The 19,515-nt window shown below is 38.4% G+C and overlaps 1 protein-coding gene across 2 annotated transcripts; it reads left to right on the top strand.

The window, feature by feature from the left end:
* The first annotated feature begins 9,213 nt into the window (after nucleotides 1-9,213).
* NDUFAF4 (NADH:ubiquinone oxidoreductase complex assembly factor 4) lies at nucleotides 9,214-18,376 on the top strand. Of its 2 annotated transcripts, XR_004267938.1 has the most exons (4): nucleotides 9,214-9,466; nucleotides 10,303-10,406; nucleotides 15,941-16,302; nucleotides 18,363-18,376. XR_004267938.1 is itself a non-coding variant. In XM_032275215.1 (3 exons), the coding sequence occupies exons 1-3, from the start codon at nucleotides 9,229-9,231 to the stop codon at nucleotides 16,226-16,228; spliced, it is 630 nt and encodes a 209-aa protein (XP_032131106.1). In that variant the 5' UTR covers nucleotides 9,214-9,228; the 3' UTR covers nucleotides 16,229-16,648. The 2 variants fall into 2 exon arrangements, 1 of the variants encoding a protein (XP_032131106.1); XM_032275215.1 differs by lacking the exon at nucleotides 18,363-18,376 and having other exon boundaries at nucleotides 15,941-16,648.
* Nucleotides 18,377-19,515: the final 1,139 nt, after the last annotated feature.

Genomic DNA, 19,515 nt, shown 5'->3' on the forward strand with positions numbered 1-19,515 from the left:
TCAAACCAAAACTATAATTATTAAAATGTTTCCTATTATATTAATATTTTGTCATATAAAATAATAATAGCTATTTTTTAAATGTTTACTGTATAACAAGCCCTATGCTTGCAAATGGATCATATCTCACAACAACCCTATGAAATAAGAAGTATTTTATATTTCCATTTTTACAGATAAAGAAACTGAATACCAGAAAATTTAAAGAGCTTGCCACAAAATTATGCAGTCAGGAAATGACAGAACCAAGATTCAGATGCAGGTTCATCTGATGTCAAGCCTGTCAGTAATCATTATGTTATACCATGGCTGCTGAGAAAAGAATCAGAGACAGTTACAAAGGGAGAAAGGACCAGGCAGAGGAAGAGAACAAACACAGACCCTAGCTCTGGACTTACTGAGTTGGGTTTACCAGATAAGGTAAAATGCTCTTGTTACAACTTGCTTTTCACATCTTTTCAGGAGTCCTTTTGGAATTCCCTGTTCTATATTCCTTGTTTTCATAATCTTTTATAATCTTTGAAATGAAAACAATTTCTTGAGTATGTGCTTATTCTTTGCAGCTTTTCACTTTTATTCCCCCCATGCCAAATTATCAAGAGTACCTTCTGTAGCTGGGGCCAAGATGGACAACTATTGTACTGATTGAATTGCTATGGATGGAAAAAATTATCTCACTGCAATCAAACCAAAACTGCTATAATGAGGTGTTTCTTACTTCCATATAAAGCAAGTCTGTGGGGACGTGGAGGGACAGATACACTATGAAAGCAAACTGATGCTGCAAGGAAAGCTGGAGTGAAGAAAGAAGACAGGGAATTGTTATAAATGGGAATGGAGAGCAAGGGAAGATGGCAAACTGATGTTGGAAATTCAGTTGTTTGTGGGGAAACATTCGATCCCTACATCACAGAGTGATTTCAAATGTTGCCCTGTACATAATTACATTTGTCTTGTCACGTTATACCATACGGTAAAGTTTTATATTATATTCTGATATAGGGTGAAGTTCTACCTAAATGCTGTTTTTCAAAAATCTTTTGGCTATATTTTCATTTCTGGATGAACTTGATTATCAGTGATCGAGCTTCGTTAAAAATGCTATTACAATTTTAATTGAAATTGAAAGTATCAAATTAATTGATTAATTTTTTGAATAATTGACATTGTTACATGTGCAGACTTTGCATCAAGGAACCTGGTATGTCTAGCCATGTGTGTTTATATTCTTTCATAATTTTTGTGGTTTACTTAGAGTTTTACACATATTTCTAAGTTTACTTTGAGATGTATAATAATTTTTGTGGTCATCATCCATGAAACTTTTTTGACCATTTTATTTTATTTCTTTTTTTCTTTTCTTTCTTCCTTTTTTTAAGACAAAGTCTTGCTCTGTTGCCCAGGCTGGAATACAGTGCTGATCTATGCTCACTGCAACCTCCACCTCCTAGGTTCAAGCAATTCTCATGCCTCAGCCTCCCAAACAGCTGGGATTACCGACGTGCACCATCACGCCTGGATAATTTTTGTATTTTTAGTAGGGACAGGGTTTCACCATGTTGGACAGACTGGTCTTGAACTTCTGGACTCAAGTGATCTACCTGCCTTGGCCTCCTAAGCTGCTGGGATTATAAGCATGAGCCATAACCCTGGGCCTTGGCCATTATGTTTTCTAGCTGATGGGTAGGATAGCTAGCTATTCAGCTACATTATTTTATTAGATCTAATAGTCTTTGCCTGATTCTCTCTACTTTTCTAGGCAGACAGAGGTACTGATTTTGCAAAAGAACAAATAACATAACATTTATAATTCTTATTTCTTTTTCTTGTTCTTTGTCAGCTGGTCAATACTATATTTGCCATAATTTTCTGAATTGTACCCTTTATAAAGTAAAGGCAGTTTCTTCTATTCTCTGCTAGCTAAATTTATTATTAGTAATGGGTGTTGAATTTAACCAAATCTTTATTGGGAATTCATTGAAATGATTAGATAGTATTGACTGAACTGTCTTAATTTCTGGAGCTCAGGAGTACTTTTCCAGGCTTACTTGGTCATTGGCAAAATTAAGTTCCTTTTGGTGATAGGATTGAGATATCTGTTTTTTGAGGACTGTCACATGGGGCCTCCTCTTACCTCCTAAAGGCCATTAAGTTCCTTGCCATGTGGCCTCCTTACAGGTTCTCTCAAAGAGCCTCTAAAAACATGGCAGCTTGCTTCTTCAAAACCAATAGGAGAATACCTCACTGTTGTCTCCTAAGGTGAAGTCTTGTATAACATAATCATGAAAGTGACCATAATCTATTCTATTCTGTATTTGTGTCTTATTCTGTTATTTTCTATTTGATTGTATTATATTCATATTTGCTATATTCTATTGGCTAGAAGCATGTCGCACAAGGGAATGAGACTATATATGTATTATAATTATATAAATTTATATATATTTTCCTTAAATTTTAAAAAATATCTCTATATTTATGATCATATTCTTTCCAAACAATTTTTAACGTATTTTACTCGTTCTTTTATTTTCACTCAAATTTGTCAGATTATATATTCTTAAAGAACCAACTGGGTTTTTTTTGGTTGTTGTTCTTTGTTTTCTGTGTAGTTGATTTCTGCTTTATCTTCAGTCCTCTAAAGAAATTTTTGGGTTTATCTAAGCAAAAAGAACAAAGCTGGAAGGATCATGCTACCCAACTTCAAATTATACTACAGGGCTACAGTAACCAAAACAGCATGGTACCAGTACAAGAACAGACACGTAGACCAATAGAACAGAAGAGAAGCCAGAAATAAGGCCACACACCTATGATCGTTTGATCTTTGAAAGACCTGACAAAAACAAGCAATGGGGGAAATGATTCCCTATTTAATAATATTGCTGGGAGAACTGGCTAACCTATGCAGAAAATTAACACTGTACCTCTTCCTTACACTATATGTAAAAATCAACTCAAGATGGATAAAATTCTTAAATGTAAAACCCAAAACTATGAAAACTCTAAAAGAAAACCTAGGCAATACCATTCAGGAGATAGTCACAGTAAAGACTCATGACAAAGATGCCAAAAGCAATTGCAACAGAAACAAAAATTGACAAATGGCATCTAATTAAACTAAAGAGCTCTCCATACAAAAGAAACTACCAACAGAGTAAATAGACAACCTACCAAATGGGAGAAAATTTTTTTTTTTTTTGGAGACCGAGTTTCGCTCTTGTTACCCAGGCTGGAGTGCAATGGCGCGATCTCGGCTCACCGCAACATCCGCCTCCTGGGTTCAAGCAATTCTCCTGCCTCAGCCTCCTGAGTAGCTGGGATTACAGGCACGCGCCACCATGCCCAGCTAATTTTTTGTAGTTTTAGTAGAGACGGGGTTTCACCATGTTGACCAGGATGGTCTCGATCTCTTGACCTCGTGATCCACCCGCCTCGGCCTCCCAAAGTGCTGGGATTACAGGCTTGAGCCACCGCGCCCGGCCTGGGAGAAAATTTTTGCAATCCATGCATCTGACAAAGATTCACTATCCAGCATCTATAAACAAATTTACAAGAAATAACCAATCCCATTAAAAAGTAGGAAAAGGACCTGATGCCCAGACACTTCTCAAAACATACATGTAGCAAACAAACATATGAAAAAAAAGCTCATCACTGATCCTTAGAGAAATGCAAAACAGAACCACAACGAGATACCATCCCACACCAGTCAGAATTGGCTATCCACAATAGCGAAGACATGGAATCAACCTAAATGTCCATCAGTGATAGACTAGATAAAGAAAATGTGGTACATATACACCATGGAACACTATGCAGCTATAAAAAGGAATGAGATCACGTCCTTTGCAGGGACATGGCTGGAGCTGGAGGCCATTATCCTTAGCAAACTAACACAGGAACAGAAAACCAAATACTGCATGTTCTCATTTACAAGTGGGAACTTAATTATGAGAACACATACTCACATGGAAGGGGAACAACACACACTAGAGCCTGTTGGAAGGAGGAGGGAAAGAATCAGGAAGAACAGCTGGTGGATGCTGAGCTTAATACATAAGTGACGGGATGATCTATGCAGCAAACCACCATGGCATATGTTTACCTAAGTAACAAACCTGCACATCGTTCACATTATCCATGAACTTAAAATAAAAGTTGGAAAAAAAAACTGGATTTTTTAAATATTCATTTTCTGTGTTTTTGACTTGAATGCTTAGTTCAAATTCATTTACCTGTCACCTTTCTAGTGTTCTGACAAATATATTTCATACACATATACAAACACATACATTTTCTTCCAGTACTGCTTTAGCTGCATTCCACAGGTTTTGACAAGTATTTCTTTTACTGTTGTTAATTTCTAAATAGTTTGTACAAATAGAATGGCAGAGGAGAAGCTGCAGAGAAAAGAGCTGGGTAATGAGTCTTCTTGGTCAGGTTAAGGGAAGAGGATGCTCCTTTCTGCCCTGGCTCTGTGCCTTTATCCCACCCACCCCACCCCCTTTTTTTTTGAGACGGAGTTTCGCTCTTGTTACCCAGGCTGGAGTGCAATGGCGCGATCTCAGCTCACCACAACCTCCACTTCCTGGATTCAAGCAATTCTCCTGCCTCAGCCTCCCGAGTAGCTGAGACTACAGGCGTGCGCCACCATGCCCAGCTAATTTTTGTATTTTTAGTAGAGACGGGGTTTCACCATGTTGATCAGGATGGTCTCGATCTGTTGACCTCGTGATCCACCCGCCTCGGCCTCCCAAAGGGCTGGGATTATAGGCATGAGCCACCGCGCCTGGCCAGCCTTTATCTCTTTTTTCCTTCTCTCTAATCTCCCATTTTTTACCAGTAGGTTTTTTTTTTCTCTACTCTCCCCTAACTTCCCATTTTCAGACAACTGTCTTTTTCTAATCCAAGAGTCCAGAGAACTGATAACTCTCCCACAAATGGCTTGCCTTCTCCAGGATTTCTTGCCTTCTAAAAGTGGATACAGATAACTTTAACAAAAAGAGAAGAAAGAATGAGTGGATAATTGTGAAATTCTAAGCCAGAGAGGGCTGGAAGAGTAAGAAGAGGAAGATGATAGGTTTCTGGTGTCTCTAAGATGCCATGATTAGGAAAACTAGTCATTCTGCTCTGTATGTAAGGGCAAATTCATACTCTTGCTCGTTGAAGCTTCTCAGATACAGGTGCTCCAGAGGAAATGAGAGGTGGGGGGCCTAAGAAGAATTGCCTGTCTGTGTGTAGTATGTAGAACTGGCTAACTGGTGGCCAATTTAGTAGTGATCTGCTGTGGTTTTTATGAAACCTCCCAGAAAAAAAAATACTACCACCCAAGTAAGATGGTTTTATCCTTTCAATAATTAGGTAGTCTCACTAGAATATAAATTCTTTGGGGATGAATGAAAAATATTAGGCATTCTCTCCATTACTTTGTCTTTGTATTTTACTAAGTTGGCATGGCTACACTGGTAGAGATAGATATTCTAAAGATGATGATTGTAGTGAACAAAACAATAAACCCTCCAAAAATGTCTGTCTCTTAATCCCTGAACCTATGAATGTTACCTTACATAGCAAATGGTACTTTACAAATGTGATTACATCAAGGATCTTGAGATGGGGAGATTATCCTGGATTATCTGCATAGGTCCAATGCAATTATAAGGGTGTTACAATGGAAAGAGGGAGGCAGGAAAGTCACAGAGAAGGAGATGTGACAATGAAGTGATGCAACTGCTGGCTGACAAGAAAGGAGGGAAGCCTCTAGAAGACCACCACCCCAGAAAAAAGGGCAAGGAAAGAGATTCTCCTCCAGAGAATCCAGGAGGAATATCACTCGGCAGACACCTTAATTTTATCCTTAAAAAACTCATTTAGGACTTCTGACCTCCAGAACTGTAAGATAATAAATTGTTTTATTTTAAACCATTTGTGATAATTTGCTAGCAGCAATGGGAAATTAATACAATGACAAAAGTCATGAATGCAGTAACCACAAAGCAGGCATCTGGGCATAATTGCTGGGATGATAATTCCAATCTCTAATCTGAGACCCATTGTTCCTCAGTATGAACACTGGATCTGCACAAAGCCTAGTGTGTTTTGGTTTTGAGTTTGGGGTACTACCCCCTGCCCCCAGTATTCTAGTTTTTACAGACCCACAACACTGCATCACTGAAATTGGCCAAGCTTGGGAATTTTGTAAATTACTTCAGTTAGACTCCTACAAATTCTGGTTCCTAAACTGGAATCCAGGCCCTGGAGAGGTTCTCTCTGCCTGAAGACCAAAACCTCTGCCAGAATAAGTCATTCCTCCATAAATCTGTTGTGCCCCTCACTAGCGGCTGGAGCACCTGATGAAACCTCTGAGGGCCGTCCTGGGCCCCTTGAGTCAACTGCTACCTGGATTTAGTTACTGTAATTCTCTGGAGAATGCAGAATATTGTTGAATTATGTTCAAAGGAAGGAGTGCACATGGTCAAAGTCTAGGTAGAAACTAGGTAGAGAGAAAGATGGGAGGGCAGAGGGAAACAAAGTGGGGACTATTTCTGTGGCCAATGCCAGGCTGAGGCAGGTGGCATTTTATGCCCCAGAGCTAATGATTCCCACCCACATTCCAACTTTAATAAATCCAACAATGCTACCACGTGTGCTGAGCATGCTAATCACAAAGTAAAAATCAAATTTAGGACACCTATTTTTTAAAAATTAAATGATTGACGAACAGGAGTCTCAGTGTATATCTTTTATCACGTTCATTCACCTATTCACCAGAACTTCAGAATGTGTTCATTATCAAACTGCTCCCTTTTCTGAAAAATGAAGCACAATGCAACTATTGAACATAAGATTCAGAGCTGGGCATTGTACTAGACACATATTTTTAATCTGTGTAAAACACCTGAGGTGATTACTATTATCCAAATTTTAAGATGAGGAAAGTGTGTTTAACCAGATTAAGCAACTAGCATAAGGACTCACTTCTGGAAGCAGGGATAGTGTTCAGGCAGAGAAAGCTTGTCCAGGGTCTGGACTCCAGCTCAGGGATCCTACTTGTCTTTCAGTTCATTTGACCTTTATTTGATATTTGTTTAGTATCTACTGTGTACTAGCTCTGTTCAATGTGTTGGATAAAGCAGTGAACAAAACAGACAAAATTTCTGTCCTCAGAATTTACATTCCAGTGTGTTGTCAAGACCCTGGGTTTATTTTATTAATATCTTATGATATTTAGTCATATACACACATCATAATACTCCACTCAGATGGAAGCTTCATTCTAATCAGCATCCTAGTTGTACTTTCCTTGGGGATTTGACTTCAATTCTCAACATAAGCCAAATGGGAGTTCTTAAGTTCAGAGTTCCAGTTAATTTATGTTTTGACAAGAAGAGCTGGAATTATGCATTTATGGTTCAGGTTTTATTTCCATGATTCCCAAAGGCTAACAGCCAATTGTGAGTTTCTGATGGAGAGCATCTACCTTCTGTTTTGCAATTTGAGGGCCTGGGCAGCACTAGGCCAGGATCAGGCAAAGCAGCTGACACATGCTGGAAGCTCTTTCAGTGCTGAATCCAAGCTCTATTTGAATATGTGAATTCAAACAATTATTTCATATTGTAATCCCTACTGCTCCGACAGTAACTTTTAACATACTTTTCCATGCTGCCCAAAGTTCAGTGGAATTTCTATGAAAATGAGATTTTCACTTTTAAAATATTTTAGCAGTGAGTAGAACTGCTACCATGATTAAAGCACATAATAAAGCAGATTAAAATTTCTTAGCACCCATAGAAATAGAAATACCTTGGCTAAAAAGCCCTGAATCACAAGCATGCTTAAAAGTATCAGACAGAAATCTTGGAGCAGCCTGCCACCTTCAGGATAACTTCCCAGTTAACTCTATCAGAGATCACTGATTTCAGCTTCTATAAATTCCAAATACCAATCCCTGTAAAAATGTTTTGTTATAATTAAATAAGGGGCATTTAAATGAGAGTGGCTGAAGCTGTCTTTTTTGCAGTACTTTTGCTATGATTAAGCATTATATTTAATGATAGCATTAGTTTTCTTCTTCAAAAAAAACTGTCCCTTCATTTTGGTTCTTTATTCTTGTTTTATTATTATTCTATTCGATTATCTTTACAACAATATTTTCTTACTTTAAACTGGTTAAAAACAACCACTCTAGTTTGTTCTGCTAAGCAGAACTCAGAACACTAAAAACAGATTTTGCAGTCACAGTGAAAGAAATATTGTAACTTCGGAAATCCTGCTACTTCCTTCCTGATGGGTTTTATTGTAGATTAATAGCAATATTTCTCTAAAGAGTCTTAAAAGCAGCACTAAAGTAATCCATTCAGGAAAAGGAGAGAAAGAGAGAAAGGTGAATTTAACACTCGTTTTTTTGGTGGAGGTTTTTTTTTTTTTTTCCCCCTGATGTCTTATTGGCTGTTCTTTTCATTAAATTGCAGAGGCTTAAAAAAGAATGAGGAAGGCAAAATAGAAGAGAAATAGGAGAGGGAATGACTCAGCATTTAGTAGTATGGAGAAATAAATTAGCAGCAAAAATAAGAGAAAGGACAGCATAACTAAAATCGATACCAGTACGTCAAATTAGAACGGGATGTAAAAAATAATGGAAAAAGAGAATGCAGTGGCTTGAAAAATACAACAGGCGGGGTGGGGGGGAGGAATAAGAGGCATTTAAATGAGAGTGGCTAGAACAAATATTCATCGACAATGAACTTCCTTTCATTATTTTCCTTTCACAAAAGCGGGAAAGGGCAACTTGAGAGCCCAGTGTAATCGGTTCCATTTTTATCGGCTAGCGCTTTGGTAGCATGGCCCCGTGAAACAACTTAAAAGGTCAATTTCCTTACGACTTTGATTTTCAACTTTTCACTGTAACTTTGGAATCACGTGGGAAGTCTTATCCAATGGTGGGCCTCACTCCACAAGAATTAAATCAGAAAGTCTGGGGGTAGTGCCCGGCACGGAGCTTTTCAGAGCTTGCCGGGTGACTCCCTCGGGGTTCCAGGGCTGAGAGAATCCGTGGGTCGGAGGACATAAGCACTGTCCCTCCCGCCGGAAGCGGCGCCGGTGGGAGCCGCCACGCGCCCCGAAGGGAGGGGCTCCCTTTCAAATACCCTTGGCGGAGAATCGGTGTGTGGCCTCCCGACCGCTAGGGGGCGAAGGGCACGCATTTACGCTCTCTCGACCGGGCACATGTGCGCATGCTCCAGGCGCCCAGGAAGTTGTTCCCCCCTCCCCCTTTTCGCCGGTGTTTCCTCGTGCGACGTGAACCTGAGGACATCATGTTATGAAGAAATGGGGGGTTTGGTGATTCGCGGGATGAGAAATTTCAACGTAGAAAACAGAGCGGAGCGGGAAATCAGCAAGATGAAGCCCTCTCCCGCTCCCAGGCACCCTTCTACCAATAGCCTCCTGCAAACGCAGATGGGTGGTGAGTGGTGCGAGGGTGTTTCGGGGCGCGGGGGCGCGGACTCCCTGTGTTGCTCGGCTGTGCCACGCATGGACTGCGTGTGTCCGGAGGTCTAGGGACCGGCGTTCAGCTTGCTCGGCCGCGGCCGCTCCGGTCGGCGGAGCGCTGGAAGGGGAGCCGCCAGGACTATGACTTTGAGACTGCCCTCCGCGCCCGCAGTGAGGCGGGCGGTGCCACCTACTTCCGAGTCCCGGAGGCAGCGGCCTGTGCACCGGCTAACCCTGCCCTTGCCTGCTCTCGTCACGGACTTGATACAGGGAATTAAAATCCGAGAGGGTCACAGAAGTTTCTCTAGGGTTCTTCACTGGACGATGGACGCCGAGCCTGACCTGGAATTTTGATTTCCATTTAAAGTATTTTCCTAACAGTCCAAATGATTGTTTATTTAAAAAAAAAAAAATTAAAGTGGTTAGGGCAGGCTCGGTGGTTCACGCCTGTAATCCCAGCACTTTGGGAGGCCAAGGCGGGCAGATCACGTGAGGTCAGGAGTTCGAGATCAGCCTGGCCAACATGCGAAACCCCATCTCTACAAAAAAATACAAAAATTAGCCGGACGTGGTGGCGCGCGCCTGTAATCCCAGCTAGTCAGGAGACTGAGGTGGGAGAGTCTCTCGAACTCAGGAAGCGGAGGTTGTAGGGAGATGAGGTCGCGCCACTGCACAACAGCCTGAGCGACAGAGCAAGACTCCGTCTCAAAAAAAAAAAAAAAAAAGAAAGTGTGTGTTTGTGTTACGCGTTTAGGATGTTACAGGAAATTTTCCTTGGTTTTAATATTGTGACTTTTTTCCTTTTCTTAGTCAATCCAGAAATTAAGGGAGAGATTGCTCGTAAAGATGACAAACTACTGTCGTTTCTAAAAGATGTGTATGTTGATTCCAAAGATCCTGTGTCTTCCGTGCAGGTAAATGTGTGTTTAATTAAGTGAATACACAAAATATACAATTTACTTATTTTGAGGCTCCAGGAAAATAAAGTGTGGCAAGTTGTAAAAACAGTACTCTGCAAGTGTCAGGGTTGTGACCAGTCTACTGTGCCTGGGCAAAGTTTAAGCACAGTGGTCTAAGACAGCAAGACACTTAGGCCTTGGTTCATTGGATATTTATGAGAATTCTAAGATAACTTGTGGAAGTATTGATGCAGAGCAACTGTGTGAATTATTTTATAGTATTTCAGAATTTGTAGGATTTGGTAAGTTGTTAACTTCCAGTGGTTGTTATTTGAGTGACAAAAGCAGAGCTGTAATATTTTCTTGTTCTTCTCTGAATTGAGGTATGTTCTAATCTCAGATACTCCTTTAGTAGTGTTGCTGGGTTTTTGTTTGGTTTTTTTTTAAGGATATATTCAGATAGGATATTTAAAATTGGGAGAAGGATCAAAGAATACATTGGGAATGGGAACCTATGTGTAAATCTATATACTGTATTATGTAAGTCCTGGGCACAAGTGCTTTGTGTATAATGATGAACAAAACTAGTCCTTGCTCTCACAGGGCTTATGATGTTGTGAAGGACACAGACACTAAGCAAATAAGCTACGATGTGACCATAAATACATAATTATGGGAAAAGTATGGGCACTATTAGAGTATATTGGAGGGACCCCTTTGAAATTAGAGGATCAGGGATGGTTTCTGAGTAAGTGATAGTTAATGTTCAGGCCTGTGGGATCAGTTGGAGTTAACCAGATGAGTTTGTGGGGGCAGGAAGATTCTAGTTAGGGATAAAAGTTTGATTAAAGGACAAGGAAATGCCAACAACTTCCAGATTTTTTTTTTTTTCATTATAAATATTTTGGTACTGTCTTTCTGTCTCTGGATATTTGCACAGATAGAATTATTAATATAATTTTCTCTACCCAGAAAAAATAAAACAAAAATTTGTAAATTGTTAGACATAGTAGTAATTGTAGGGTTCAGTTATCACTAAATGCTCACATTAAAAAGGCATAGAGTTAATGTCTGTGGCCTTTATGTTATTTTAAAATAGGTGTTAAGTAATACTTCCCAAGTATTCTTTCTCTTATGTTACTTAATTATGCATCTGAAAATTCACTCTTGGGAGCAAAAAAAAAAAAAAATAATTAATACTTTTTATGTATAAGACTCAGTTATACGTATAATACATAAAGAGATACGTATATGGTGATACTAAAATTTCATGGGGGCATTAGGAAAAGTCTGAAAAGATTCCTTAGGGGAAGTGATAATGAAAATTGGAATTGCCCGTTATTTATGTTCTTTGTCCCTTTCTTTCCTTCTGGCATTTCATAGTGTTCTTAATGATTTGTGATGCCTCAGGACATCAGTGATACTGTGCCTTTCATATGGCAATAATTTATTTGTTGTCTGACTTTTTAACATATTTATTGAAAATTCTGTCAAATATTTCAGTCTTTTTGTTTTTCATGGTAAAGGAATACTGGGCCCACTCTACCATCATATAAACTCTTCTATATTTTCTTCTAGTAGTTTTATAACTACATTTTATATTAAAATCTTTATCTGGCATTAGATGTGGTTTTTGATGTGTGGAAGAGATCAGTTGAACCTTTTTTTAAACAGATGGCTAGTTGTCTAAATATAATTTGTTGAATAGCCCAGACCTTTCTCCACTTACTTAAAATGCATCTCCAGATACACGTGTCTACTATTTATGGACTCATCAGTTTTACTTATTTTTCTATTTTTGCACTAGAACCATAGTTTTAATTAATAGAACTTTATAATGTGTGTTGGTATCTCTTATAACCTTCTCTCATTCTTTTAAAAAGTTTCTTGTCTCTTTTCACACATTAATATTTTTCCAGATGTATTTGAGAATGAAATTGTTGGGTTCTTTAGTAAGTCCTGTTTGGATTTTTAGTATAATTGAATGAGAATTTATGGATTAATTTGAGGAGAATTAACATTTTAATTTATTAAGTCCTTGAAGGGTAAAGGGAATGTTGCTACTATGATGGGATCTTTTTTCACTTTCAGTTTTTTAAACTGTTTATTGCTAATACAGTAGTCTTATCAGGGATAGGTTCCAAGGACCCCAGTAGATGCCTGAAACTGAGGGTAGCACCGAACCCTATATACATTGCTTTTTTCTATAAATAAAGTTTAATTTATAAATTAGGCATAGTAAGATATTAACAACTAATAATAAAATAGAACAATTAACAATTTCAGGGTTAGAGGATTCATTCTTATTATCCATGTTAGCACTTTCAGCATATAATTTTTTTTCCCTTATTATGTCAATAATTTTCACCTTTTCACTTAAAAGAAGCACTTTATGGCTCCTGTTTGGCATAACTGAGTTGCCAGTATCACTGCTCTTGTGGGGCCATTCTTGATAAAATAAAGGTTACTGGAACACAAGCACAGTCATGTCACATAGTCTGATAACCAGAATGGCTACTAAGTGACTAACAGGCAGGTAGCCTGTACACCGAGGATACACTGGACAAAGGGAGTATTCTCATCCTAGACAGGATGCAATGGATAGCATAAAAATTCATTATGCTGCTCAGAATGGTTTGCATTGTTTACTACTGGAGTTTTTCATTTAATATTTTTGGTCTGTGGTTGACTTTAGGTAACTGTAACTGTAGATAAAGCCAGAGACTACTGTATATCAGGAAGTGAGTGGTTTTTATAGTGTAGCTACCCACATTGCTAGGTTATTCTGTTAGGTTTTCAGTTAATTCTGTTTTCTAAAGATATTCTTATATCTATATAGAATTATAAATTTCTCTTTCTAGTATTTATACTTAATTCTTTTGTTGTGTTGTATATAACATTAACATGCCAGAGAAAGTAGGCATTCTTACCTGTTCCTTCCATAGGATGTCTCAAATGTTTCAGCATGATATAATAAAATGATACTTGTTTTCAGTTAAAAAATATTTATATCACACTTGGGATATTTTCTTCCATTTTTAATTTCCTAAGGGGTTTTTTTTCTTTTTTTTTTTTCTTCAGTAAAGAGAGGGTTTTGAATATTCTTAGATATTTTTTGTGTCAAATAATTATTATTAATTTTAATATTTACTATTAATTAGAAAGGAAATCTGAATACAGATGTGTTTGGAGTGAAAGGAAGATCTACCTTACCTGGGAATAGGAAAATGAGAGAAGCTTTGAGATTTGAAAAGTGAAGAAATTGAGAAGAGTGTTTCAGGCCTAGTTTGCAATATAAAGATATAAGAGTGTGTGATGCCTTTGAAGAATGGTTAGAACTCGGATGGGTGCTGTGGCTCACGCCTATAATCCCAGCACTTTGGGAGGCCGAGGCGGGTGGATCACGAGGTCAAGAGATCGAGACCATATTGGTCAATATGGTGAAACCCCGTCTCTATTAAAAATACAAAGAAAAAAATTAGCTGGGCATGGTGGCGCACGCCTGTAGTCCCAGCTACTTGGGAGGCTGAGGCAGGAGAATTGCTTGAACCCAGGAGGCAGAGGTTGTGGTGAGCCGAGATTGTGCCATTGCACTCCAGCCTGGGTAAGGAGCAAAACTCCGTCTCAGAAAAAAAAAAATAAAGAAAACAGTGCAGTTGTGGGAAAATGTGAGGTGTGAATTTGGGAGAAGTGAGTTGGGATGGAGAAACAGATCAGATAGGAGGTATTTGCAGTCATTTCTCCAAGAGACATTGGCTTGGACTAGGGTGATTTACCAATACAGGGAGAAGTGAATGGGTTTGAGAGAGACGTGATGCAGTATCAACAGGATTTGGTCACTGATTGGCTATAATGAGTGAGGGAGAGGGAGGTGCAGGTATAATCTCATTTTTGGCATGGGAGGTGGGTGGTATTGGTCATTGAGATTGAGGATGTGGGAGTAAAACTGGTAATAAGTTCAGTTTCAGATACATTTAATTTGAGGAGCACATAGGTCATTTGAATGGAGATACCTGTTAAGCATTTGGGTTGGGAAATCAAGAAAAGGTCTAGGTTTATGATCACAGCTTTGGAAGTAATTAACATGTAGGCAGTAATAGAAGTTAGGGAAGTGTGAGATTACTTTGGAAAAATGTGTAGAGTGAGAGGAAGGCCTGGGCACTCTTAAATGTCACACACTGACATTTAGGGGTAAGCAAAAGTGTCCGTGAAAAAACCCCCAAAGGACCCACCGAAAGAACAGATGGAAAACTCTGAGAGGGGTGGCATGGAAACCAACGGAGAAGATAGTTATAGGTACATTGGTGTGGTCAGCAGTGTCAGGTGCAGTGAGATGCTGTAGTGAGCTCAAATAAGATCTAAAAAGTGTTCTCTGAATTAAGCAACTAGGCGGTCATTAGAGATCACAAGCAGTATTTCTTTTAAACATTAACCGAAGAGAAATAAACTGGTAATAAAAGAGGTGTTGGTTTTGGGTTTGGTCGGTATGTTAAAAATGGTACTGGCTATGGCATTTGTTTGACCAAAAAGCAGCGGTAGGTACAGTGCAGTAAAACAAAGGAAAAGAAAAAAAAAAAAAGAATGATAGGTGTGGCCAGGAAACAGGATTGGAATGCAGAGCACATGTGTGGTGGTTAAGCTGGGATGGGACAGATAGATGGAAGGATGGGTGTGCATAGGTTGTTTTATTTATACTGGAGTGTATTGGAGGCATTAGTTTATTTTCTCAGAGGAGACAAGATCACTCACTATTCAAGGTGTTTGGGGGCATTGAGTATGAAATACAAAGCTGGGAAATGAATAGATGTTATCAGGCCAGCTGTTAGGGTGGCATCAGAATCCTGCCCTTTTAAAACAGGTGCAGTTTTTAATCCTTTTCATTGTGCTTTTAAAACGCATGAAATAATGTGGTGAGTGGATAGTATAAATTTGATTATTATTTTCTAGAGCTACCTACATTTCTTAATAATGATAGAGCTATAGTTAGGAGAAGGCAATGTGGCAAAAGTACAATTAAACTATGGCTCAATATAAGAAAACGAAGTTTGGGAAATCACGTATAGTATTTGTGTTAGTTCATTCTTGCACTGCTATAAAGAAATACCTGAGACTGGGCAGTTTATAAAGAAAAGAGGTTTAATTGGCTCACAATTCTACCAGCTATACAGGAAGGATAACGGCTTCTGCTGCCGGGGAGGCCTCAGGTAATTTATAATCATGGCAGAGGGGGAAGCAGGCACAGCTTATACGGCCAGAGCAAGAAGAATAGGGGATGTTGGGGAGGTGCTACATACATTTAAACAACCAGATCTGGTGAGAACTCTATTACGAGAACAGCACCAAATGGGGAAATCCACTCCCATGATCTAGTCACTTCCCACCATGCCCTACATCCAACATTGGGGATTACAATTCTGTGACATGAAATTTGGGAGGGGACACAGATCCAAATCATATCAGCTGTTATTTGAAGAGGAATAGTGTAGATTTGAGAAGTGTGAAAGTAGATCAAATCTTTTCTCTCATGCTTTTTTTTTTTTTGATACTAGGTAAAAGCTGCTGAAACACATCAAGAGCCAGAGGAATTCAGATTGCCAAAAGGCCAACACTTTGATGTAATAAATATTAAGAGCATTCCCAAAGGCAAAATTTCTATTGTGGAAGCATTGACACTTCTCAATAATCATAAACGTTATCCAGAAACATGGACTGCTGAGAAAATAGCACAAGAGTACCTTTTAGAACAGAAAGATGTGAATTCCCTTCTTAAATATTTTGTTACTTTTGAAGTCAAAGTCTTCTCTCCTGAAGACAAGAAAGCGATAGAACCAAAATGAAGAAAATCACAAAAATTTGCTATGTGTACTCCTCATCTTTCATCCTGTATATTTTCTCATTTTTTGCATATTATGTTAATTACCAAGTGTTTCATGCTCTTATTGTGAGAACATACTCTTAATGTTTATTGAGTTCCCTGACTTTTCAAGATTGCCATAGCATGTATTTTGTTTTCTTTTAATTTTGTTTAGGAATATTTCATGTGTACATGTCAGCATGACTATCGGCACATCTGTACCTTTATTATAAGTAAAAGAATTAATGTGTTGTTTTAGGCACATCATGCCAACTTTTAAATTGGTCATACGACCCCTTGGGAAATGTCCTGAATCCCTCATTTAAGTTTTACTTTCCATGTTAAGTGTTTAGTTCATTCTTCATATGTGATAGTGAAAATAAAAGCTTTCCTGACTCTTAAACTGTCATTTTTTTTGTCAGGGAAAGACTCGATAGCAAGGTACACTAACAGTATTTCCCAAATAAAGGCACACAGGAGAAAATAACGAATCAATAGAATCTAATTAAAATTACTACTCCAGGGAGTAAGAAGTACTGAGGATTTATTTTATTTTGATTTGGTTTTAAGTATGGAATAATTGTCTTTACAGTTATAAAAAGTAATTTGTGGTGTTTACAAAATGTTGGGAATTTCTGCTTTGACAAAGAGGTTAGTCCCATGGCCTTCAGAGAGGCAGACAGCAGTAGAAACTTTTGAAAAACTTACATTTCTCTGGATTTAACATGGAAATAGAAAAATTTAAAGAAAAACTTAAAAACCATGAAAATGAAATTTGGTGATTATATATGGTTTCAAATGTTAACCCTAGTTGAGAGAAGAGAGAAAAAAATAGCAAGTAGAAGCAGAGAACAGGATCATTGGAAGGGACCCGAGAAATTGCTGCTTCATCCGTTTTAGCAAACTTGTTAGCACAGCACGTAGGATCTTGAGTGTGTATGAGTTTAGCTCTGCCTAAAATATTACTACTTGTGGGATCTTTTGGGGACTATATCCTCTTTGAGATTGAATTTCTTCTATAAAATTAGCCTAATGCTATCTTACTTAAATTTAAGGGTTATCTGAAGATAAATGAAATAGTAAAGGACTACTAAGGACCAAGCAAATATGAATTCTCTTGCTGTAGAGAAACAAGCACGTGGGGAGAATATATGACCTAAGTTGTCTGTAGTTTATTACCTGACCAGGCTGGGGATTTAGTTTTTCAAATTCTAGTAGTGTGTTTTTTCTGTTGAGCCAAAAAGCAGCACATCTCAGAGAAGAGAAAAGGTGTGAATTGTGAGTATATTGGGGTTATCAGTGTGCTTCTGAGGGAAGATAGGCATCTATTCCCAGAGATGCCCCTGGAAATGATACAGAATATGCTGAAGAATTCAACATGATGATTGAATGAGGCATTTGTAGTAATGCTGAAAACAGAAAAATAGACTAAGTGGAAAATTTGTAGGCATGTCTTTGTAGATTTGTTATGGGAACAAATTACCTAGTTTATTTTTAGTTCAATACAATATTAAAAACATGAAATAATGACTCAGTATAAAATGCATTTAAAACTCCTGTAGATCACTCAAAACTTCATTCCTTTTATAATGGTCACTAGTTGAGTCACTAATACTAGTACACTCTATTTCTGAGTCGTCTTCTCTATTCATATCTATATTGTGTGGTTAGGCAGCTGTTATGTGGTGTCACATGATAAAGGACTTCTTCCCATACCATTCATCAGGCCTACTATACTGCCTTTTATTATGTATAGGAGAGCACCTGGTAGCAGTGATGTCAGAAAATGCATGAAATTTAGATTCAGAAAACATGGGTTTAGATCTCAGGATCACCACTAGCCATGCCATCTTGGAATTGTCCTCAACTGTAAAACAGGTCATAATTACATTTAAAAGTAATTACTGTAGTAGGGACTGATGAAGTGCTTTACATGTATTAACTTGCTTAATACTTATCATAGGTACAAGGATAAGTAATTAGATGTATTTTAGAAGCACAGAGAGCATTAGTAACTTCAAAGGTTACTTAGTAAGTGTAGAAGCCTGGATTTAGTCCTGTAAGGTTATTTTCAGAACCTTTTGCTCCTAACTGCTACACTATGTTGCCTTTGTAAGATTATGATAATTAATGAGATGTCATGAAAACTGCCTGGGACATAGGCCAGGACTAGTCAGTGTTCACTGTATGTGAGAATCACCTGTAGAGCTCTGGGAAAAATACAGATGTCTGCTATGAGAGGCTGGTGTAGTAAGTCTGGGAGATTCCTGGGTTGATGGATTCTGGATCAGAGGTGTTTTAAAAATATTTAAGACCAGTGCCACCAGTATGGTACAAATTGCTGACCACCTGTGCAGGTGAAATAGCATTCTCTGGTCTAAAGTTTGTGAAAGATGGTAAGGATCAGGGAATAGACAGAAGAGTGATCTTGAAGGATTTTGAAGAAAGATAGCTTTCCAGGTGATGGAAGGGAGAAGGAAAGAATTTCAGGAGATTCAAAGATTTGGGGATAAGGTCAGGAGAGGAGGGAAGGCGGTTAATAGGCTGGGCAGGAGACCCAGGATCCAGGGAATTGATAGAGGAAAGGCTCCCAAGAAGGGAGAACATTCTGCAGAAAAGTGGGTGCCTCTGGGAAAATTCTACCATAAATAAATAGGGTGGCTATGTAATTTTTTGCCCAAACGAAGACACTTAAAAAGGGACACCAATTACATAACCATAATAGGTATAATAGGCATAAACTGGAATGTCCTCAACAAATTAGGAGGTTTGATCATCCTAACTGTAGGAGGCACTATTGGAAGACTCAACGGCCACCTCCAAGCTGGATGTAACCATCTTATCTCCAACTTGTCAACATTTAGCATCTCATCATTACTCAGGAATGATTCCTGTCTGTGCCAGATGTCTTTGCTTTGTTCCCAAATACTTGTGCATGGATATCACTCTTCTGTATTTACTCAATATCCTCAAAATACCCATAATCTCAAGAAAAGGAGAGTGGGGCCCTGAGCATGTAGTTTGAGGAGGCTTCTATACCTCAGCTTGGAAGGATTGAACTGAAGGGCTGGAAGCACCCTGAATTCCAGCTGTGCTTACAGATAACCTGTTGGGTACAAGTTGAAAATATACAAGAAAAGAACAAGTACGAACAATTAAAATATTTTTATGCATCTCAAATAGCCATCACTGATTGCTTGATAACTATCTTGTCCTGACAAAGACCAATCTATAAAACAGCCTGAGAGAAGGAATGTTTTTTTTTTAGTC

The sequence above is a fragment of the Sapajus apella genome, unplaced genomic scaffold, assembly GCF_009761245.1.
Source record: "Sapajus apella isolate SASKATOON/1434 unplaced genomic scaffold, GSC_monkey_1.0 scaffold6, whole genome shotgun sequence".
NCBI lineage: Eukaryota > Metazoa > Chordata > Mammalia > Primates > Cebidae > Sapajus > Sapajus apella.

Excerpts from the sequence above, each read along its gene's own strand:
- NDUFAF4 (XM_032275215.1), top strand. The coding sequence starts at position 9,229 with ATGTGCGCATGCTCCAGGCGCCCAGGAAGTTGTTCCCCCCTCCCCCTT. Across the intron at positions 9,467-10,302 it reads CCTGCAAACGCAGATGGGTG|TCAATCCAGAAATTAAGGGA; the intron begins GTGAGTGGTGCG and ends TCCTTTTCTTAG. Across the intron at positions 10,407-15,940 it reads ATCCTGTGTCTTCCGTGCAG|GTAAAAGCTGCTGAAACACA; the intron begins GTAAATGTGTGT and ends TTTTGATACTAG.